Source organism: Oncorhynchus clarkii, chromosome 17 (genome assembly GCF_045791955.1).
Source record: "Oncorhynchus clarkii lewisi isolate Uvic-CL-2024 chromosome 17, UVic_Ocla_1.0, whole genome shotgun sequence".
Lineage (NCBI taxonomy): Eukaryota > Metazoa > Chordata > Actinopteri > Salmoniformes > Salmonidae > Oncorhynchus > Oncorhynchus clarkii.
The window spans coordinates 2,438,860-2,463,289 of NC_092163.1; the positions used below are offsets into that span (position 1 = coordinate 2,438,860).

The 24,430-nt window shown below is 45.0% G+C and overlaps 3 protein-coding genes across 5 annotated transcripts in view; all 3 read left to right on the forward strand.

Moving 5' to 3' along the window:
• Positions 1-8,332, forward strand: part of LOC139370144 (vascular cell adhesion protein 1-like) — an 11,107-nt gene extending 2,775 nt beyond the window's left edge. The window contains exons 3-6 of one of the 3 annotated variants that reach the window (XR_011627108.1): positions 563-928; positions 1,121-1,360; positions 1,663-1,861; positions 7,737-8,332. Coding sequence is in view for 2 of the 3 variants with exons in the window: in XM_071109469.1 (XP_070965570.1) it covers positions 563-928; positions 1,121-1,360; positions 1,663-1,736 (680 nt within the window). In the remaining variant the exon portion in view is untranslated. Of the gene's footprint in view, positions 1-562; positions 929-1,120; positions 1,361-1,662; positions 2,516-7,736 lie in introns of those variants that run through there. The other 2 variants (XM_071109469.1, XM_071109470.1) reach the window with 2 other exon arrangements.
• A 1,831-nt stretch (positions 8,333-10,163) lies between these two features.
• LOC139370095 (zinc finger protein ZFP2-like) lies at positions 10,164-14,430 on the forward strand. The gene is made up of 2 exons (XM_071109412.1): positions 10,164-10,342; positions 12,111-14,430. The coding sequence occupies exon 2, from the start codon at positions 12,120-12,122 to the stop codon at positions 13,701-13,703; it is 1,584 nt and encodes a 527-aa protein (XP_070965513.1). The 5' UTR covers positions 10,164-10,342; positions 12,111-12,119; the 3' UTR covers positions 13,704-14,430.
• A 1,761-nt stretch (positions 14,431-16,191) lies between these two features.
• LOC139370128 (zinc finger protein 724-like) lies at positions 16,192-23,629 on the forward strand. The gene is made up of 3 exons (XM_071109452.1): positions 16,192-16,423; positions 21,239-21,626; positions 21,827-23,629. Exons 2-3 carry the CDS (start codon positions 21,248-21,250, stop codon positions 22,600-22,602), a joined length of 1,155 nt encoding a protein of 384 aa, XP_070965553.1. The 5' UTR covers positions 16,192-16,423; positions 21,239-21,247; the 3' UTR covers positions 22,603-23,629.
• Positions 23,630-24,430: the final 801 nt, after the last annotated feature.

A 24,430-nucleotide genomic window follows, 5' to 3' on the forward strand; every position in this document is an offset into this window, starting at 1 on the left:
GTTAGTGACACACTGACCAGAAACCTGTTAGTAACTGACCAGAAACCTGTTAGTAACTGACCAGAAACCTGTTAGTAACACTGACCAGAAACCTGTTAGTGACACACTGACCAGAAACCTGTTAGTAACACTGACCAGAAACCTGTTACTAACTGACCAGAAACCTGTTAGTAACTGACCAGAAACCTGTTAGTAACTGATCAGAAACCTGTTAGTAACACACTGACCAGAAACCTGTTAGTAACTGACCAGAAACCTGTTAGTAACACACTGACCAGAAACCTGTTAGTAACTGACCAGAAACCTGTTAGTAACACACTGACCAGAAATCTGTTAGTAACTGACCAGAAACCTGTTAGTAACTGATCAGAAATCTGTTAGTAACTGATCAGAAACCTGTTAGTAACACACTGACCAGAAACCTGTTAGTAACTGACCAGAAACCTGTTAGTAACTGACCAGAAACCTGTTAGTAACTGATCAGAAACCTGTTAGTAACACACTGACCAGAAACACACTCTGTTCATTTCAATGGTGCGTGTGTGTTTCCCTTCCTCCACAGAGCTTCCAGATAGAGTCTCCATCAGATATGTAAACCACTCTGGTCCCGTGGTTGAGGGGCATCAGTACTCTCTGCATTGTTTTGTCCAGAACATCGCTCCTATTGAGCACCTCAGAGTGACCTTCTTCAAAGTCTCTACCAATGGTGAACGGACAGTGTTATACACACAACCACTGAACAACGACATTCACCAATTGAACAATGACATGAGGCAACCGGTGAACGAGAGTTATTCCCTGCAGTTCTCCCCCACTAGTGTTGACGACGGGGCCCAGTGGTTTTGTTCAGCCATGTTGGATCTGGGACCAGAGGGACCCCGACCTCCTGCTGTAATGGAATCAGACCGCCTCAACACCACTGTGCACTGTGAGTCCGTCTGGTGATTCGTGACTCGATTGGTAATGTCTATCTGTACAGATCAGTACTGTGGGTTATGATGGTTGTAAAGATGACGGGGATCAAATGATGGGGGATGTAATTATGAGGTCATGATGATGATTATAATATGGTTGTTTCACTGAAGTTTCGTATCCTTTCTCCCCCCCCCCCTCTCCCCAGTCGCTCCTGAGTTCTCCTGTTCTGCCAAGCTAGAGGTGCGAGCGGGGGAGGGGCTAACTTGTGATGTCAGAGGCAATCCCCTCCCATCGGTCACTTGGCTGAGAGACGGACAGGTACTGACCCCGCCCACACACCTGAGCAGAGAGGATGCTGGGAATTACACCCTCATGGCTTTGAACCGTATCGGAAGAGCCAATCACACAGTGGAGGTGGAGATCCTACATGGCCGTGCTGCTAGAGGTCTGTCTGTCTGTCTGTCTGTCTGTCTGTCTGTCTGTCTGTCTGCCTGCCTGCCTGCCTGTCTGTCTGTCTGTCTGTCTGTCTGTCTGTCTGTCTGTCTGCCTGCCTGCCTGCCTGCCTGCCTGCCTGCCTGCCTGCCTGCCTGTCTGCCTGCCTGCCTGTCTGTCTGTCTGTCTGTCTGTCTGTCTGCCTGCCTGCCTGCCTGCCTGCCTGCCTGTCTGCCTGCCTGTCTGTCTGTCTGTCTGTCTGTCTGTCTGTAATGGATTTTTAAGGTGTTGTTCAACTTCAGTTTCCCTCCACAGGAGCTTCCTGTCAGGCTGCTGGGAGTGCCACGGTGGCTGTGCTGCTCCACCAGCTCATTCATTGGCTATATTGAATGATTATTTTATTGATTGAACGGTTGAGTTATTCATTGACCAATCAGGATACCGATCTCTGTGCTGGAGCTTTGTGATTTGACAGTGATCTGTGAGGGCAGTCTTCAATAGATCTGAAATCAGAGTTAATAGAAAACCCTTTTTGCCTAAATGTGAAATGAGCTGTTTTGAAATGTGTTATTTTGAAGTAGTGCTATTGAACAGGTCTGTAATTAAGCAATAAGGCCCGAGGGGGTGTGGTATATGGCCAATATACCACGGCTATGGGCTGTTCTTATGCACAACACAACGGTATAAATGTTTATTTCAAATCCTAACCTTAAATGTTTATTACTAATAAACTATATAAATGTTTCGGCCTAATCCTAACCCAGTCTCTAGCAACAGATCTACCATAATCCTAACCCTAATCCTAACCCAGTCTCTAGCAACAGATCTACCATAATCCTAACCCTAATCCTAACCCTAATCCTAACCCTAATCCTAACCCAGTCTCTAACAACAGATCTACCATAATCCTAATCCTAACCCTAATCCTAACCCAGTCTCTAACAACAGATCTACCATAATCCTAACCCTAATCCTAACCCTAATTCTAACCCTAATCCTAACCCAGTCTCTAGCAACAGATCTACCATAATCCTAACCCTAATCCTAACCCTAATCCTAACCCTAATCCTCACCCAGTCTCTAGCAACAGATCTACCATAATCCTTATTGCAATGTGTTTGTTGTCCATGTCTTTTGTGACGAATACAAGTTGACCCATAAACTGTCATTGGTTTAACATATTTGTTATCAGGTTGGCTGCGATGATGATGATGATGATGATGATGATGATGATGATGAGTGTGGGTGGATGTGTTTGTGTGTAGGTGACGTAGCCGCGCCATGTTATGCATTTTCAAACCAGATCCACAGGAGAAGAGTCGTCACGAGATACCACAGGGTTTGTGCTAACCGGGATCCTTGGGATGTCACTAACCTAAATCCTAAAACCTAACCACTACCATTTGAAATGTCGACTTCAATGTGGTAGTGCGGTATGGACGTCCCAGTGATCCCGGATAGCATGGATCGTTACCACAGCCGTAAAGTAAAAAACCCTGCATATATTGTTACAATTCTCTTCTTAAAATCAGATGTTAAACCCCAACCACACAGAACGCACACTGCAACTGCCTCTGCAACGCAATGCTGCAAGGCGCAAGGCAGCGTTCCATTGGAAATGAATGTAATTCTGGTGTACCAAAATGCTATGACGCTGTCGGCGTGTGATGGAAGCGCTCGGCAGAATGATGGAGACGACGGGGTCAGTCCTGGTATAAGTAGAGCTACTCTCGGCGTGTGATGGAAGCGCTCGGCAGAATGATGGAGACGACGGGGTCAGTCCTGGTATAAGTAGAGCTACTCTCGGCGTGTGATGGAAGCGCTCGGCAGAATGATGGAGACGACGGGGTCAGTCCTGGTATAAGTAGAGCTACTCTCGGCGTGTGATGGAAGCGCTCGGCAGAATGATGGAGACGACGGGGTCCGTCCTGGTATAAGTAGAGCTACTGTCGGCGTGTGATGGAAGCGCTCGGCAGAATGATGGAGACGACGGGGTCCGTCCTGGTATAAGTAGAGCTACTGTCGGCGTGTGATGGAAGCGCTCGGCAGAATGATGGAGACGACGGGGTCCGTCCTGGTATAAGTAGAGCTACTGTCGGCGTGTGATGGAAGCGCTCGGCAGAATGATGGAGACGACGGGGTCCGTCCTGGTATAAGTAGAGCTACTGTCGGCGTGTGATGGAAGCGCTCGGCAGAATGATGGAGACGACGGGGTCCGTCCTGGTATAAGTAGAGCTACTGTCGGCGTGTGATGGAAGCGCTCGGCAGAATGATGGAGACGACGGGGTCAGTCCTGGTATAAGTAGAGCTACTGTCGGCGTGTGATGGAAGCGCTCGGCAGAATGATGGAGACGACGGGGTCCGTCCTGGTATAAGTAGAGCTACTGTCGGCGTGTGATGGAAGCGCTCGGCAGAATGATGGAGACGACGGGGTCAGTCCTGGTATAAGTAGAGCTACTGTCGGCGTGTGATGGAAGCGCTCGGCAGAATGATGGAGACGACGGGGTCCGTCCTGGTATAAGTAGAGCTACTGTCGGCGTGTGATGGAAGCGCTCGGCAGAATGATGGAGACGACGGGGTCAGTCCTGGTATAAGTAGAGCTACTGTCGGCGTGTGATGGAAGCGCTCGGCAGAATGATGGAGACGACGGGGTCCGTCCTGGTATAAGTAGAGCTACTGTCGGCGTGTGATGGAAGCGCTCGGCAGAATGATGGAGACGACGGGGTCAGTCCTGGTATAAGTAGAGCTACTGTCGGCGTGTGATGGAAGCGCTCGGCAGAATGATGGAGACGACGGGGTCAGTCCTGGTATAAGTAGAGCTACTGTCGGCGTGTGATGGAAGCGCTCGGCAGAATGATGGAGACGACGGGGTCCGTCCTGGTATAAGTAGAGCTACTGTCGGCGTGTGATGGAAGCGCTCGGCAGAATGATGGAGACGACGGGGTCCGTCCTGGTATAAGTAGAGCTACTGTCGGCGTGTGATGGAAGCGCTCGGCAGAATGATGGAGACGACGGGGTCCGTCCTGGTATAAGTAGAGCTACTGTCGGCGTGTGATGGAAGCGCTCGGCAGAATGATGGAGACGACGGGGTCCGTCCTGGTATAAGTAGAGCTACTGTCGGCGTGTGATGGAAGCGCTCGGCAGAATGATGGAGACGACGGGGTCCGTCCTGGTATAAGTAGAGCTACTGTCGGCGTGTGATGGAAGCGCTCGGCAGAATGATGGAGACGACGGGGTCCGTCCTGGTATAAGTAGAGCTACTGTCGGCGTGTGATGGAAGCGCTCGGCAGAATGATGGAGACGACGGGGTCCGTCCTGGTATAAGTAGAGCTACTGTCGGCGTGTGATGGAAGCGCTCGGCAGAATGATGGAGACGACGGGGTCCGTCCTGGTATAAGTAGAGCTACTGTCGGCGTGTGATGGAAGCGCTCGGCAGAATGATGGAGACGACGGGGTCCGTCCTGGTATAAGTAGAGCTACTGTCGGCGTGTGATGGAAGCGCTCGGCAGAATGATGGAGACGACGGGGTCCGTCCTGGTATAAGTAGAGCTACTGTCGGCGTGTGATGGAAGCGCTCGGCAGAATGATGGAGACGACGGGGTCCGTCCTGGTATAAGTAGAGCTACTGTCGGCGTGTGATGGAAGCGCTCGGCAGAATGATGGAGACGACGGGGTCCGTCCTGGTATAAGTAGAGCTACTGTCGGCGTGTGATGGAAGCGCTCGGCAGAATGATGGAGACGACGGGGTCAGTCCTGGTATAAGTAGAGCTACTGTCGGCGTGTGATGGAAGCGCTCGGCAGAATGATGGAGACGACGGGGTCCGTCCTGGTATAAGTAGAGCTACTGTCGGCGTGTGATGGAAGCGCTCGGCAGAATGATGGAGACGACGGGGTCCGTCCTGGTATAAGTAGAGCTACTGTCGGCGTGTGATGGAAGCGCTCGGCAGAATGATGGAGACGACGGGGTCAGTCCTGGTATAAGTAGAGCTACTGTCGGCGTGTGATGGAAGCGCTCGGCAGAATGATGGAGACGACGGGGTCCGTCCTGGTATAAGTAGAGCTACTGTCGGCGTGTGATGGAAGCGCTCGGCAGAATGATGGAGACGACGGGGTCAGTCCTGGTATAAGTAGAGCTACTGTCGGCGTGTGATGGAAGCGCTCGGCAGAATGATGGAGACGACGGGGTCAGTCCTGGTATAAGTAGAGCTACTGTCGGCGTGTGATGGAAGCGCTCGGCAGAATGATGGAGACGACGGGGTCAGTCCTGGTATAAGTAGAGCTACTGTCGGCGTGTGATGGAAGCGCTCGGCAGAATGATGGAGACGACGGGGTCCGTCCTGGTATAAGTAGAGCTACTGTCGGCGTGTGATGGAAGCGCTCGGCAGAATGATGGAGACGACGGGGTCAGTCCTGGTATAAGTAGAGCTACTGTCGGCGTGTGATGGAAGCGCTCGGCAGAATGATGGAGACGACGGGGTCCGTCCTGGTATAAGTAGAGCTACTGTCGGCGTGTGATGGAAGCGCTCGGCAGAATGATGGAGACGACGGGGTCCGTCCTGGTATAAGTAGAGCTACTGTCGGCGTGTGATGGAAGCGCTCGGCAGAATGATGGAGACGACGGGGTCCGTCCTGGTATAAGTAGAGCTACTGCAGGACATGTTGTTAATGTTGTGGCTCCAGACACTGATACCAGACCTGTTCAGAAATCTTGTTCTCACACACAAATGTGGTTCACCTTAATAGTTAATCAGATGGACTTGATAACCTTTCTAATGAAGGCTAGGTCAAAGGTCATCAACCTGGCTGCGTTTGTGGAAAGAAAAACGACCATGTTGAAGGTCATTGTGGAAGCAGCAACAGAGTTTTTAGGAGTAAACAGATGTTACTGTCTCCGTGATTGTTGATATGTAATACCAATGATGGAATGTCTCAGTATGATGATAATTAGAGTTGTGTTTTTTTTGTTATCCTTCAGTGGAATACCAGAAGCCTTTTTGCTAACTGGCCAGAAGCCTTTTTGCTAACTGGCCAGAAGCCTTTTTGCTAACTGGCCAGAAGCCTTTTTGCTAACTGGCCAGAAGCCTTTTTGCTATCTGGCCAGAAGCCTTATTGCTAACTGGCCAGAAGCCTTTTTGCTAACTGGCCAGAAGCCTTTTTGCTAACTGGCCAGAAGCCTTTTTGCTAACTGGCCAGAAGCCTTTTTGCTAACTGGCCAGAAGCATTATTGCTAACTGGGCAGAAGCCTTATTGCTAAATGGCCAGAAGCCTTTTTGCTAACTGGCCAGAAGCCTTTTTGCTAACTGGCCAGAAGCCTTTTTGCTAACTGGCCAGAAGCCTTTTTGCTAACTGGCCAGAAGCCTTATTGCTAACTGGCCAGAAGCCTTTTTTCTAACTGGCCAGAAGCCTTTTTGCTAACTGGCCAGAAGCCTTTTTGCTAACTGGCCAGAAGCCTTTTTGCTAGCTGGCCAGAAGCCTTTTTGCTAACTGGCCAGAAGCCTTTTTGCTAACTGGCCAGAAGCCTTTTTGCTAACTGGCCAGAAGCCTTTTTGCTAACTGGCCAGAAGCCTTTTTGCTAACTGGCCAGAAGCCTTTTTGCTAACTGGCCAGAAGCCTTTTTGCTAACTGGCCAGAAGCCTTTTTGCTAGCTGGCCAGAAGCCTTTTTGCTAACTGGCCAGAAGCCTTTTTGCTAACTGGCCAGAAGCCTTTTTGCTAACTGGCCAGAAGCCTTTTTGCTAACTGGCCAGAAGCCTTTTTGCTAACTGGCCAGAAGCCTTTTTGCTAACTGGCCAGAAGCCTTATTGCTATCTGGCCAGAAGCCTTTTTGCTAACTGGCCAGGAGTTAAGAAGATGTGTAATAGAAATGTGTAATAGATTTAGAGATCCAACCTGATGTCATATGTGTTCAAGAAACATGGCTTAGACCACGTCTTGAATGTATTGTTCCTGGTTATTGTCCAATCAGATCTGATATATCATCTGGACATTGTGGTGGCTGTGCTACGTTCCTAAGGGAAGGACTGTGGGCTCTCCTTCTCCGTGGCCAACGTGAGTAAGACATTAAAAAGTGTCAACCCTCGCAAGGCTGCCGGCCCAGACAGCATCCCTAGCCGTGTCCTCAGAGCATGTGCAGACCAGCTGTCTGGTGTGTTTACGGACATATTCAATCTCTCCCTATCCCAGTCTGCTGTCCCCACATGCTTCAAGATGGCCAGATTGTTCCTGTACCCAAGAATGCAAACGTAGCTAAGGTAACTGAACTAAATGACTATCGCCCCGCAGCACTCACTTCTGTCATCATGAAGTGCTTTGAGAGACTAGTCAAGGATCATATCATCTCCCCGTTACCTGTCACCCTTGACCCACTTCAACTTGCTTACCGCCCCTATAGGTCAACAGACGATGCAATCGGCATCACACTGCCCTATCCCATCAGGACAAGAGGAATACCTATGTAAGAATGCTGTTCATTGACTATAGCTGAGCATTCAATGCCATAGTCCCCTCATCATTAAGCTTGAGGCCCTGGTTCTCAACCCCACCCTGTGCAATTGGGTCCTGGACTTCCTGGCGGGTCGCCCCCAGGTGGTGAAGGTAGGAAACAACATCTCCACTCCGCTGATCCTCAACACTGGGGCCCCACAAGGGTGCGTGCTCAGCCCCCTCCTGTACTCCCTGTTCACCCATGACTGAGTGGTCATGCACGCCTCCAACTCAATCATCAGGTTTGCAGAAAACACAACAATAGTAGGCTTGATTACCAACAACGACGAGACAGCCTACAGGGAGGAGGTGAGGGCTCTTGGAGTGTGGTGTCAGGAAAATAACCTCTCACTCAACATCAACAAAACAAAGGAGATGATCGTGGACTTCAGGAAAAGGCAGAGGGGGCAACCTCCTATCCACATCAACAAGCCCAATCTAAATCAACGGGACAGCAGTGGAGAAGGTGAAAAGTTTTAAGTTCCTCAGCGTACATATCACTGACAAACTGAAATGGTCCACCCACACAGACAGTGTGGTAAAGAAGGAGCAACAGCACCTCTTCAACCTCAGGAGTCTGAAGAAATGTGTCTTGTCACCTAAAGCCATCACAAACTTTTACAGATGCAAAATTGAGAGCATCCTGTCGGGCTGTATCACCACCTGGTATGGCAACTGCACCGCCCACAACTGCAGGGCTCTCCAGAGGGTGGTGCGGACTACACAATGCATCACTGGGGGCAACCTACCTGCCCTCCAGGACACCTACAGCACCCAATGTCACAGGAAGGTCAAAAAGATCATCAAGGACATCAACCACCCGAGCCACTGCCTGTTGTCCCCGCTACCATCCAGAAGGCGAGGTCAGTACAGGTGCATCAATGCTGGGACCGAGAGACTGAAAAACAGCTTCTATCTCAAGGCCATCGGACTGTTAAACAGCTTAAATTAGCACAGAGAGGCTGCTGCCTACATACAGACTTCAAATCATTGGCCACTAATAAATGAAGCATTAGTCAATCTAATAATGCCACTTTAATAATGTTTACATATCTTGCATCTCATTTGTATATACTGTATTCTATACTATCTATTGCATCTTGGCCTATGCCGCTTTGGCATAGTTCATCCATTGATTTATATTCCTTACTTAGATTTGTGTGTATTAGGTATTTGTTGTGGAATTGTTAGATATTGCTGCGCTGTCAGGACTAGAAGCACAGGCATTTTTCTACACTTGCAATAACATCTGCTAACCATGTGTATGTGACCAATAATTGTATTTGATATTATTAGCAACACAGGTGTGAGATTTTAAATGCTCGTGTTAATGTGTATAAGAAAAGAGATACTGTTGACTCTTCTTTGGATGCTGATTTGACCATACATGAGACGTGTTCAGCCTTAACAGGCTGTGGATGTACAGCCCCAGGCCATGATCAGTTGATTTTTACCAGACAATCAACATCTGTATGTGCCTTACAAGTGGAGGCAGGTGAGATGCCTCTGGATATATGGCGTAAAAAAAAAGATAGAATTATTGTATGCTCAGATTCTCTGTCCGTATTGAATAGTTTATAATTTTGTAAATCTAATAGGAGTGACCTACTATTGATGGTATTAATGTTATTATGGAGAATTGAGAGAATGGGTGTATTAGTGAGATTCTGCTGGGTCCCAGCACATATTTTTTTTTTTTACCTTTATTTAACCAGGCAAGTCAGTTAAGAACAAATTCTTATTTTCAATGACGACCTAGGAACGGTGGGTTAACTGCCTAATTTTAATGTTCCACTGGATAGAGATGAGGCCAAATGTAGGATCAGAGCCATTTTGATAGATGTGTGACAGAAGAGATGGGACTCTGAGCCCAAGGGCCGGGATTTATATGCCCTCTAAAGAAAGGTTGTGGACCAAGATGCAAAGGAAGAGGTGGTGTTTGCTCGATTGCGCTTTGGACATTGTACATTGAACTCGTCATTACATCTGGTTGGCAAGCATGTGAATGGCTTGTGTCTCGAGTGTATGGCCGATGAAACGATGGAGTATGTATTGTTATATTGTTGTAAGTGTGTTTAAGAGAGGGACAGATTCAAGTATAGGGTCATTGAGGTTGGAAGGTATTTTGAGGATGGGGGAGGGTCTGTTACAAGTTAGTAGGCTTTTTAAAAATTTTCTCAGAAATACTGAGTTAGGTAGGATGATTTAGAGATGTTGTAAACAGGGATTGAGCACCCACTCCAGCACAGTAGGTGACGGCATGCACCTTTAACGTTGGTTTGCGGACCGCCATTATATCATAGAAGAAGAAGTGGCCATAGGAAAGTGGAAGTCATTTCGCTTCCGGCCTACTCTGGCGATTCTTCACCAAATATTCTGTGCTTGGCATACTTTATACACTCGATCTATAAAGTACATCGACAAACTGACCTCAGAGCAACGACAATTCAATCTCAACGTCAACGAAAGTAACGGTCATCCCGTGGAAACTTTGGACTTGTCCTTTTACCGCTGGTGAGTTAGCATGCTATCGTTCGCTAACTGTAAGCTAAATAGGCAGCGCCAACTCAATGAATATGTGCGGTAAATTTACGTGACTTTACTGGACGCGTCTTTATAGAATAGTGGAAGGTTTATTTGTGTCTTATTCAATCAAGGTTAACGTTTTTTAATGTATTATTATACACGTATGATATAGTCATGTTCTAGAGACGATTTGGTGAATTACGTCACGAAATGAGATGCGTTCCCTTAAAATGGTTCTCTCCACACACAACTTTTTAAATATTAGAATATACGATTACAACATAGCTTCACAGAATACAGTAGATAGTATTATATAAATAACATCTATGGTCCTCTCTTTATAGCATCCTAAAATACACTGGAGACATTCAGAAACATAATTAGAATGCATCGATTTAACTTTTTTTTTGTTTTTTGTTGTAAAAATGAGTTTTGTCTGATATGAAAGAAGAAGGTCCTTATGCTTCCTAACCTTACCACACGTGTTGTGTGTTAATGTTCAGACCAAGCATCGGGGCTATTAACAAAACTCCCCTGTACAGAAGATGCCTTCATCCAATTACTCGTATGTGTATTGCAACAGAGTCAGGATCAAGGGCTTGGGAGGGTGCAACTAAGACCCCAGAAATGACAAGGGTTTCAGTAAGAGGACTAACTGGTGTCTCCAAGTGGCCACACACCTCTTCAATGTGTGTTCTGATACTAAGTCATCTCATTGCACTTTGACACAGCGAAAGAGCCATCATCTTTAAGGTGTTTTAAAAAAAAAAAACTCTCCTAGCTTTGCCATTGAGGAACTGAAGATAGCACTTGTAGTTTTTTGGGGTTTGGAACCCAGTCCTGCATCTCCATATCTACCCTGCATCTCCAAGATGCTTATATGAATGACATCAGAGTGGAATTTATTCTAATCCTTAACTCAGAAAACATCGAGTCCTCTCTTACTCAGACAACACAATGCGCAGAAGTCCCAATTAGCAGGAGGGATGGGTGTGAGATCTTGTTGTGTGTGTGTGTGGTGCTCACGTTTTTAGAGCATCTATCAGTTGAATCTCATACAGCTCTGAGCTCTGACATCATGTGTAGAATGTTACTGTACAGCCACTGTGTTCCAATGTAATTCCCTTATCAGTGACCTAATCTGAGCATCTATCAGTTGAATCTCATACAGCTCTGACATCATGTGTAGAATGTTACTGTACAGCCACTGTGTTCCAATGTAATTCCCTTGTCAGTGACCTAATCAGACATTTTCAACCCGTTTACGGGCTAGAGTGTAAAGTGTTGAGATTAATAGCCTCTAAATACTAATGTTATATAAACATACAATATACATAAAAAGCATTAATTGATATTACAACAGCATGTCGGTTTCACATCAAAAGTTGAAATGCCATGGAAATATTCAATCGGTAACATGTGAGCAGTAAACATCAAAGTATTGGATATATATATATTTTGACACTATCCGTCTACTACTACAGGTCATCTAAAGTGTATGGACTTCCTGCTGTCTTCTACTACAGATCATCTAAAGTGTATGGACTTCCTGCTGTTTTTTTTACAGTTAATTTACTTCCTGCTCTCTTCTTCTACTACAGGTCATCTAAAGTGTATGGACTTCCTGCTCTCTTCTTCTACTACAGGTCATCTAAAGTGTATGGACTTCCTGCTCTCTTCTTCTTCTACAGGTCATCTAAAGTGTATGGACTTCCTGCTGTCTTGCCATTGACTGCATTGTTGTTGTTCCCAACAGCAGGGCAACATGAGTCGGAAGAGGGACAAGCTGTTGGATGGACTGGAACAGAGTTTATACACTCTAACCAAGGACAACTTATGTTACCTGTGCGTTCGTTGTGGAATCCGAGGCTCCGAGGATCGGTTCAAAGGTAAACAAAACAGTGAACGCACGCTGCGGCGTCAAATCATGGAGGAAATCTGGGAAAATGAGGATTCAAAGTCTTGGTTACTCCGACTGAAAGAGGACATCAGAGGTATACAGGAGGATGGTAGACATGTAACCGTGAGCTCCAGTGCATCAAGCAGCGTGTCCTCGAGTCCCAGCCAGTCTGATGGTGATGGGGACGCTGCAGACTGCCGTGAAGCTGGGAAGCCTCGACAGTCGGAAGTGACTCAGCGAACACACACTGGAGAGAAGCCTTACAGTTGCACTCAGTGTGGGAAGACATTCACACAGTCAGGAAGCCTGGCAACTCATCTGAGAACACACACTGGAGAGAAACCGCATAGCTGTGATGTATGTGGGAAGACTTTTAACGTAGCCTTCAATCTGAACCGACACCAGCGAACGCACACCGGAGAGAAACCCTACAGCTGTGAGAAGTGTGGGAAGAGCTTTTCTCAGTCAGGCCTACTGGCCAGCCACCGTCGTTCGCACACAGGAGAGAAACCGTATGTCTGTGATCAGTGTGGGCAGAGCTTTGTCAATCCGGGATCCCTGGCAAAGCACAAGCGAAAACAACATGCGGGAGAGAAGCCTTACAGCTGCGCGGATTGTGGGAAGAGTTTCTTTGAATCACATACCCTGGCTAACCATCGGAGGACACACACAGGAGAGAAGCCTTACAGCTGTGATCTATGTGGGAAAAGTTTTGCTCTGTCAGGAACCCTGATTAAACATAAGCTGACTCATACAGGAGAGAAACCGTACAGCTGTGACCGGTGTGGGAAGAGCTTCCGTGAATCAGGCAGGTTGAAAGTTCACCAGAGAATGCACACTGGAGAGAAACCTTACGGCTGTGATCAATGTGGGAAGAAATTTGGTCATTCGCAACACCTGAAAGAACACCTGCGAACGCACACAGGAGAGAAGCCATTTAGCTGTGATCAGTGTGAGAGGAAATTCACTCAACCACAACACCTGAAATCACACATGAGAACACACACTGGAGAGAAGCCGTTTGTCTGTGATCAGTGTGAGAAGAGATTCGCTCATTCGCAACAGCTCAAAGCACACCTACGAATGCACACTGGAGAGAAACCTCATATCTGCGATCAGTGTGAGAAGAAATTTGCTCATTCACAACACCTGAAAGATCACATGCGAACACACACAGGAGAGAAGCCGTACATCTGTGGAGAATGCGGAAAGAGCTTTGCTAGAACGGGAACATTGAAAGTGCACCAGAAATCACACGCAGCAGGTGAAGTGTGTACAGATCTGCCTCCCCAGGATCAGTTCCAGAACCCTCAAATAAATCTGAACAGCACCAAGTTCCAGATCCATCTCCCTCCCCAGGATCAGTTCCAGAACCCTCAAATAAATCTGAACAGCACCAAGTTCCAGATCCATCTCCCTCCCCAGGATCAGTTCCAGAACCTTCCATAAACTCAGAAAAGTCCAAAGTTCCGCTGCTGGACTCCTCTAGCACTAGGCAATTATGACACCTATCTGTTCTATATATATATATATATATATATGTGGTAAAGAGGTCAATGGAACTCGACCAAAACAATAGAAATGCCATGGACACAGGTGGGAGAAAGATGGGGGGGAAAGATCCCGAATCTCCTCATGGTCCCCTCACTATATGTTGAGGTAAGAATCAGAGTATAATGCTTGTATGGATGTCAACCCCCTAACACATGTTCATGTCATCATCATCACCAAATCAACTGTATTATAGTAACAAAAGGACTTTGACTAACACAAATAGTTGCTGGATGCTACAAGCTCATAAGAGCAGGATGTTAGCGTTTAGCAGTTACTTCTTCTCCACAGGGAAAGGGACAACTTCAAAAATGTGTCACGCAGAGGAAACGGACAAATATTTCGAAACCGGACTTCAGTAACCACTTTGTGGGCCTGTTGCATCCCATAAATCACACGACGGATTTGACGAACATATCCACTTGGTTGGATCAGATCTGTTGAATGTGAGCCAACGACGCCGTCACAGCGTCCTGCGTTCCAGTGACCTCTTTTCCCGCATCTGTGCTTGAATCCAGTTCTACAGATTCTGAATTCGGTTTTAATTGATTAAATATTAACATTTTAACCCCTCCCCTCCAAATTCACTGTGTACAGAAACATTGGTTCATTAAAATCAGTGAGTTACGTGGTGTGTGCGTGACCTTTTTTTTAATTGTTTTGACTCCTCAGTTCAGTCACAGTTCAATCTTGGTACCACACCTAATATCATTAATGCATTTTATACTTGTACATTTCCTATGTGAATCACACCGTTGTTGTTGTAAAGAACCACACCATTCTATGTGAAGACTAGATGAGAGAGAGAGAGAGACCAGGTCAGATTTTAGAACGGCTGCCATGTTGATGCCTTTATTCAGCTATGGAGAAGGTGGAGCTCTCGGAACGTTCAGACAGAACTGCATTGGACCAGTAATATGGCTCTGCCACCACCCAGCCCCCTCCCCCTTTTATTTATTATTATCATTAATGCCCATGCAGTTTATACATGTACATTACTTATGTTAATAGCACAGTTCTTGTTCAGTTCTCTTGGTAGAGATGTTCCTAAAAAGGTAACACGCTTATCCTGTTTTAGGTCAGTGAGTTGGCTTTTATGAACCAGGGAGTGAGGGCCTCTCTCTCTGGGCATGAGAGTACACATACAGGCAGTTAGGCCCTCACTCCCTATCCAGGAACAGGCCTCTCTCTCAGTGCATGAGAGTACACATTCAGGCACAGAGGCTGTTGTTTTTTACACTTTGCCAGATTAAATCTCTTCAAATGCAATCGTGTCCAAATAAAATAGCCAAAAAAGGGCGCTAAAACGTGATGCAATTCACAATTCACGCTCCACTGGGTAGAGGTGAGGCTAAACGTAAGATCAGAGCCTTTTTGATAGATCTGGAAGAGAGCTTTAGTGGTCAATGAGAGTGTTAGTAGGTCAACGGGGAAAGTCCTCTTGGGGCTTATTCAGATGTTGTGAGATTCGATTTTGCAACATTTCGGTTACTAGCCCAAAGCTCTAACCACTAGGCTACCCAGCCGAGGAAGTAGGTGAAGTGATTGGTGCATGTCAACTGACGGGTATGGTGGATGGAGTAAGGAAATTCACATCGTCCATACTACTGTTCTTCGATGAAAAGTCTCTCCCTTCTCATGTAAAGTTAAGATTTGTGAAATATCGTGTAAAAGTTTTTGTGGCACAAACCCCTCTAGTGTCATAAATGCAAAAAATATTTGGTCACGTGTCAAGTGTATGCAGACCGGAAGAATATCGTGTGCCAGCTGAGGTTATGCTGCAACTGTAAGTGGCGAACATTGCGCCTTCATTTCCCGGATTGTCCAGTTAGTGGGAAGGAGACAGAGGTGACAAGAGTGAGGGCTGTCCAGTGTGTCTCCTATCTGGAGGCGAGTGGAAGGGGCGAGTGGCGTTGAAGACGCCATGGTAATAGAGCCTGCACCTGTGAATGTTTCTCGGCAACCAAGGGATCCTGATATATTGCACGTGAAAAAAAGTTGGTCTTTGTTGCATTTAGTGCCTCGTCATAAACTACGCAGCACATAACAAAGAGAACATTTTAGTATTTTTTTTAGTGCATACAGAACGCTCTTTTGTGACTGAGTTTACAGCCGAGGCCTTGCAAGAAATCCTGTCACAGAATGTTCTGTCCTCACGGGCCACTGAGCCGTTGTCAGGATGTGACGTGAATTGGACTGTGACAGACGGAGTAGGATAGGTTTTTAATGTTTATTTCCAACAATTTAGTTTTTTCCTTCTATCGTTTACCACTTGTACAGGAGGTGGCGGCGGAATGCACCCAACACTTGTTTGCGGACCGCCAAAATACCGTAGAAGAAGAACAACAACAATGCCAGTCAAAGCGGAAGTTGCTACCTTGCAAGATAGTAGCTGAAACGTTCGTGCTTGGAGCCAACTATAAATATATCCTATTTTCAATCTCCGAAATGCAACAGCCACAGGACAACTTTGTTTGAAAGTCATAAAGGATCCTTAGCCAAAACTGACGAGATAAAGCTAGCTAGCTAACTCATTTTCCACGTGGAAAAAAAGGGAGGACAGGGACTTGCTAGCTACGTTAGCTTGCTAGCTAGCTGTCATTTCTACAAGGAATTTGGTGAGTTAAATAGCTAGTTTATGTTCAACAACAGCTGTAGGTGGATTAATATTTTTGTGCATTTAAGAACGACGAATGTTGCCAGTCTAGATATGACGATATCGTCAATAATTCCAGTTTAGTGGTTCGTGAACAAACACCGCAGTGCAGGCCCGGCCCTGGCCGTTCTTCCGCCCTAGACGAGACAACAACAACAACTAAATCCGCCCTACACAACTAGAATAGTGTAGCCAGTGTCTGCGTGGTACCGTTTGTAAAAACATACATTTGCATTGTGTTATTAGTCTTGATTCCTGTGACTAATCATTTTGGCTGTTTAAGCTCTGAATATCAGCTACCCAACTTGATCAGTGAGCCTATTTGCAATGAGTCAATGTATTTACACAGCAGAAAATGCTGAAGTATTGTATTTTTTGTTGTTGCTATGATCAGTTAGTCAAAAACCATTAAGGAATATAAACTTGTAATCACTGATTATCATGATTTAGCCCGCGGGGTGAAACTCCTGGACAGCACGTGTGGGTAGCCTGATTTTTGGGATGTAATATTTGTTAACATGTCATTCACATCGAATAGCTTTTTTTTATGGCCTTAATTTTGTTTAGTCTATTTGATCGGAGAAGCGTGCTTGTATGATGTAAAAAAAAGTGTCTGTTTCACGACATTGTCATAGATGATGTAGCCTACCTTAGGCTACATGATTTATGTAGATTCTTTTTTGACGGGACGTTGATGGAGCGCCATAGCGGTGCATCTCTCCAACAGCACCCCGGAGAAACACGGACCAGCTAAATATTTTGCGAAAGTAATGAATTAGTTTGTCTGCCAACAATTAAGAATCATAAATGACTTAAAATGACTCCTTATAAATCGTAAAACTTCGATGTCCCAGTACCATGGCAACGGGTTTGAGCTGTTATACAAAACAACAGATGCATCAATTTGTTCTTTTATATTTAAGCTATTAAATAAAATTCTCTCCAGAAATAATGCTCAGTGTATATATTGGATATTGAACAGACAGACCGGTGCAGAATCAATAGCGTGTCTCTTTGGTACTGTTCTTTAGGGCTGGGCAGTGTGGCTCAATAACATGTCTCTCTGGTACTGTCCTTTTAGGGCTGGGTGATATGACCCAATAGCATGTCTCTCTGGTACTGTTCTTTAGGGCTGGGCAGTATGGCTCAATAGCATGTCTCTCTGGTACTGTCCTGTAGGGCTGGGTGATATGGCTCAATAGGATGTCTCTCTGGTACTGTCCTTTAGGGCTGGGGGATATGACTCAATAGCATGTCTCTCTGGTACTGTCCTGTAGGGCTGGGTGATATGACTCAATAGCATGTCTCTCTGGGACTGTCCTGTAGGGCTGGGTGATATGGCTCAATAGCATGTCTCTCTGGTACTGTCCTTTAGGGCTGGGTGATATGACTCAATAGCATGTCTCTCTGGTACTGTCCTGTAGGGCTGGGTGATATGGCTCAATACTCTTATCTCCGTTTATGTTCAAATTTATTGCCAATTCACGATATGTCTTGATATTTTAAAAATGTTATTCTCTAAATAAACTTTGTTGTACAATTTTCAAGGTAAAATACACTTCATTTTTAAAAACGGTCAGCAATAATCTAATGGATTCAGAGCTTGTGAAATTATACCAAGGCTGATTATATGCCTTCCACAACCATAAGACCCACTAATCGTTTAATAAAAATAGTTGTACCCCCTTTTTAATTATTATTATTATTATTTTTACTATCACTGATCTGGCTTTCAGGTCTGTCTGTACAAATGCTCTTTTTGTTACAGCTTTAACCAGAACCATGCATGATGCACATTCACTAATAATGTAGCAGTCATTATAGGACATTTAACCCTGGTCTCATAAACAATCTCTCCAGCACAAGCCCACGTGCTAGTGACTAGCCAGCTCATATTTTATATTTCAAGTTTAGAATCTATTTGCTAGCTAACAAGGCAGAACAGTTGAATTGTTATTTTAAAAAAACACACACCTTTCTGTCAGTCTCCAGCTGTTTGAACAGCAGGCTAGCCTGTCCACTTTGTTCACATGTTGAAATCAAGTGGCCTACCTTATTTCTCAGAATGAGAACGATTTGCCAATTCCTTATATAATCGTTTATAATGCTTATTGCACATTTTATAAAACACAGACTAAACAGTCTTTATTTGACTAAAATGCTGCTAGCGGTATGTGGTACTGTAATGCGCTCGCCACAAAATGAGCATTCATTTAGCATCTGTTTGAGTGGTGTCTGCTCTGTGTGTATAGTGTGTGTATAGTGGGTAGTGTGTATAGTGTGTGTAGTGTGTGTGTATAGTGTGTGTGTGTGTATAGTGTAGTGTGTGTAGTGTGTGTGTGTATAGTGTGTAGTGTGGGTAGTGTGTGTAGTGTATAGTGTAGTGTGTGTAGTGTAGTGTGTGTGTGTATAGTGTGTGTGTGTGTAGTGAGTGTGGGTAGTGTGTGTGTGTGTATAGTGTGTGTGTAGTGTGTGTGTGTATAGTGTGTGTGCTCGGTTTGAAATGTGAGGAGTTGAAACATAGACAGGGATTGGTTAGAGAGGTTAACTTCTCCTCTATTACAGTTACATAATGTCTCCATGTGTTTCAGGGTCCATGTGACCGAGTGTTAGATCAAACCTCAAATGAAAATAGCGAGTTGAACCTGCTTGTCAGTGACGAAGACGTGATCTCTCATCTTTGTTGTGAGTGGTAGGGACTTGGGAGAAAAAGAGGCCAATCTGTTTCAATGTGCTTATTTTGAACCTAAACTTGTCGCCTGCCTTCACTTTGGGACGACAACTCCTGTTGTTAGGGAGGAGACATGAGCATTTTGTCGTCATATACAGATATCTGATGTAAAATGGGGAAAGTGCACACAGCACAGAAGGAGCAAAGGAGACCAAAAAGACAACAGGGCGGCAGGGTAGCCTAGTGGTTAGAGCGTTGGACTAGTAACCGCAAGTTCAAATCCCCGAGCTGACAAGGTACAAATCTGTCATTCTGCCCCTGAACAGGCAGTTAACCCACTGTTCCTAGGCCGTCATTGAAAATAAGAATTTGTTCTTAACTGACTTGCCTGGTTAAATAAAGGTAAAATAAATAAAAATAAAAAACATGAGAGCAAGTGGACATAAACCCTCATTAAAAACAAAAAACAAACAAAAAAACTTGATTCTGCAATACAGGCATTTTAATTTTTTTGCAAAAACATACATTCAAATTAATCAAATGTGTGTGTCTGCTGGTCCTGGTAGATTCATGCTGTGTGTCTGCTGGTCCTGGTAGATTCATGCTGTGTGTCTGCTGGTCCTGGTAGATTCATGCTGTGTGTCTGCTGGTCCTGGTAGATTCATGCTGTGTGTCTGCCGGTCCTGGTAGATTCATGCTGTGTGTCTGCTGGTCCTGGTAGATTCATGCTGTGTGTCTGCTGGTCCTGGTAGATTCATGCTGTGTGTCTGCTGGTCCTGGTGGATTCATGCGGTGAGCGGTGTGTCTGTTGGTCCTGATATGGGTGTGCTCACTTCCATGCCCGCCTGGGCGTACCACGTCCTGCCCTTGAAAAATCCCTTTGGGCCTGGGTGGGGCCTTGCCGAATGTCTCTGGGCGAGTGGGGGCACGAGCACCCTCTGACCAGAACACCCTCTGACCAGAACACCCTCTGACCAGAACACCCACTGACCAGAACACCCTCTGACCAGAACACCCTCTGATGTGTGCGGCCATTGGTATTGTCTGTGTTTTGTTATTTTAAAGAAAATAAGAAAATCAATCTACATACAGTATCAGTCCTAAAGTTTGGACACACCAACCCATTCCAGGGTTTTTCTTTATTTGGACTATTTTCTACATTATAGAATAATAGTGAAGTCATCAAAACTATGAAATAACACATACAGTGGGGCAGAAAAAGTATTTAGTCAGCCACCAATTGTGCAAGTTCTCCCACTTAAAAAGATGAGAGACCTGTAATTTTCAGCATAGGTACACTTCAACTATGACAGACAAAATGAGAAAAAAAAATCCAGAAAATCACATTGTAGGATTTTTAATGAATTTATTTGCAAATTATGGTGGAAAATAAGTATTTGGTCACCTACAAACAAGCAAGATTTCTGGCTCTCACAAACCTGTAGCTTCTTCTTTAAGAGGCTCCTCTGTCCTCCACTCGTTACCTGTATTAATGTCTCGTTAATTAATCATTAATCAGAATGTCCAAATTCAAATTGAATGTCCAAATTCATCAATATGCTGAAATAATTTGTGATTTTGTTGAAGACCAAGACATACAAATTCCTCTCTACACACACACACACACACGTGTCACACTTGTTCAGATTACTTGTATTTTGCTAAAATACTACCTTTTAAAAACTGCTCACACACCAATATTTACCAAGCGGTCACTCCAGACTGAAATAGATTAGTTTGTTCTACTGTAATAAATAGCATATTAATCACTCACATCGAAATCAATGAAAATGGGACAATAGCCGCGGAAACATCCGCCTTTTGTCCTCTTCTAAAAAAAAAAACAACCACAAAGAACTTGGGAATACTTCCATACCTGTTGATAGATGGCAACCTGTAGTAGCCATTTATCAACTGGACTTCCTGCTGTCTTCTTCTTCTACTACAGGTCATCTAAAGTGTATGGACTTCCTGCTGTCTTCTACTACTACAGGTCATCTAAAGTGTATGGACTTCCTGCTGTCTTCTTCTTCTTCTACAGGTCATCTAAAGTGTATGGACTTCCTGCTGTCTTGCCATTGACTGCATTGTTGTTGTTCCCACCAGCAGGACAACATGAGTGGAGAGAAGGAGGCATTGCTGGAAGAAATAGAACAGAGTTTACACCCTCTAACGGAGGATAATTTACGACACCTGTGTGAACGCTGTGGAATAGATGGCTCCCAAGCTAAAGGAAAGAACCATCGCTCGTTGCGACGTAAAATCATGGAGGAAATGTGGGAAAATGCAGATTCAGTCAAATCGGAGGAGCAGGGAATGTCTTGGTTACTCCGACTGAAAGATGACATCAGAAAAATACAGGAAGAATCTAGCGTGGCACCCATGAGTCCCAGCCAGTCTGATGATGATGATGGAGCTACAGACTGCGATGAAGAATGGAACGTGGAGGACAACGATGGAGATTCAGATTCGATGTCATCAAGTAGGAACAATGGTGTGTATTAGACTACAATCTGCTTTTGTAACAGTTCATTGATCGATCAATATTTATTAATTGACCCATATTTGCTAAATTGAACTATTCAGTGTTGTATAGCAGCTCATCTGTGTTGTATGTGGAAGATACTTCAACACTAGGTCATTAAGTACTTTGGTGCATGTGAGGAACCTTAACTTCACGTCTTTGTTTCACAGGGGACAACCCTAACGGTCGCTCGCTCAGTGGGAGGGTCTTATCATCTGGGAAGGCTCCAGGGTTGAAAGTGATCCAGCGACCTTACAACTGTGATGTATGTGAGAAAAGTTTCCCACATTTAGGAGATCTAAAGAGACACCAGAGAATACACACAGGAGAGAAACCATATGGTTGTGATCAATGTGGGAAGAGTTTTCGTCAGCCAGGGCAACTGACGAAACACAAGCTAACACACACTGGAGAGAAATCTTATCGCTGTGATCAATGCGGGAAGAGTTTTGCTCGAGCTGATACCAGGACTGAACACAAACGAACACACACAGGAAGGAAATCTTATGTCTGTGATCAATGTGGGAAGGGTTTCACTACCTTAGGAGCACTGACTATACACCAGAGAATACACACAGGAGAGAAACCATATGTCTGCGCTGTATGTGAAAAGAGTTTCCGTCAGTCAGGACAACTGACTATACACAAGCGAACACACACCGGAGAGAAACCATATAACTGTGATCAATGTGAGAAGAGTTTTGCCGAAGCTGGTTCCCTGACTGAACACAGACGAACACATACAGGAGAGAAACCATATGTCTGTGATCAATGTGGGAAGAGTTTCACTACCTTAGGAACACTGACTATACACCAGAGAATTCACACAGGAGAGAAACCTTTTATTTGTGCTATATGTGGAAAGAGTTTCCGTCAAACGGTACAACTGACAAGGCACAAGAGAACACACGCGGGAGAGAAATCTTATAGAAGCTTTGATCAATGAGGGGATTCGATCATCTCGCCTGGGTTGCACACAAACTCACAGTTGAAGATGCATCAGCGAACACACACTGGAGAGAGACATTACAGATGTGTGGTCTGCTGTGAGTTTTTAGTTTATTAGGATCCCCATTAGCTACAAGATTTTGGATCCCCATTCTTCACGGTTTTGGCACCGTGATGAAACTCAGTGGTGTGTCTGGTGGGGTATCTGCAGTCTATTCGGAAAGTATTCAGACCCCGGGGTAGAAGGACCTTGGTCAGGGCGGTGACCAAGAACGCAATGGTCACTCTGACAGAGCTCCACAGTTCCTCTGTGGAGATGGGAGAACCTTCTAGAAGGACAACCATCTCTGCAGCACTCCACCAATTAGGCCTTTATGGTAGAGTGTCCAGACGGAAGCCACTCCTCAGTAAAAGGCACATGACAGCCCGCTTAGAGTTTGCCAAAAGGCACTTGAAGGACTCTTAGACTATGAGAAATAAGCATCATGCTGTGGGGATGTTTTTCAGCAGCAGAGACTGGGAGACTAGTCAGGTTCGAGGGAAAGATGAACGGAGAAAAGTACAGAGAGATCCTTGATGAAAACCTGCTCAGGACCTCAGACTGGGGCGATGGTTCACCTTCCAACAGGACAATTACCCTAAGCATACAGCCAAGAAGTGGCTTCGGGACAAGTCTCTGAATGTCCTTGAGTGGCCCAGCCAGAGACCGGACTTGAACCCGATCTAACATCCCTGGAGAGACCTGAAAATTGCTGTGCAGCGACGCACCCCATCCAACCTGACAGAGCTTGAGAGGATCTGCAGATAAGAATGGGGGAAACTCTCCAAATACAGGTTAGCGTCATACCCAAGAAAACCCAAGGCTGTAATCACTGCCAAAGGTGCTTCAACAAAGTACTGATTAAAGGGTCTGAATACTTATGTAAATGTGATGTCAGTTTTTTATTTTATTTGTATGAATTTGCAACAATTTTGGAGGAAAAAAAAAGTTTTTTTTTCTTTGTTTGTCATTATGGGGTATTGTGATGTCATTACGGGGTATTGTGATGTCATTATGGGGTATTGTGATGTCATTATGGGGTATTGTGTGTAGATTGACGATGGAAAACAATTGAATCCATTTTAGAATAAGGCTGTAATGTAACAGAATGTGGAATAAATCAAGGGGTCTGAATACTTTCTGAAGGCACTTTGTCTGTTCTGAAGTGTATACAAATACAATATACAAGTGGTTCGGTATTTTCAACACACAAATATTTCTTAAGACAAGACATAGTCCATTTCTCCTCAACCCTCAACCATAAAAGACTATCATCCATGTTGTTGATGTTAGTTATGTGTGTGTAGTTAAAGGGGCAAGACGTGCTGTTTTGTTTTGAGACAGCTTTGCTAGGTCTTTTCTGCACCTGACCATATTACCAGACAGTCCTCGAGATGGGACAAGACCAGAGTCTGGACAACTAGTACAGTTGATCTTTGTGTCAGAAACACAGAACATATTTTTATAACAGACAATACCCCTCCCCATCTTCATAACAACATAGTCAACAACCTAGTCTAACAGTTGACCATGATAACTTCTCCCCATCTTCACAACAACTTAGTCAATATGACAACTTCTCATCTAAACAACAACTTAGTCAATATGACCTGACCATGATAACTACACCTCATCTAAACAACAACTTAGTCAATATGACAACTTCTCCTCATCTAAACAACAACTTAGTCAATATGACCTGACCATGACAACTACACCTCATCTAAACAACAACTTAGTCAATATGACCTGACCATGATAACTACAACAACTTAGTCAATATGAC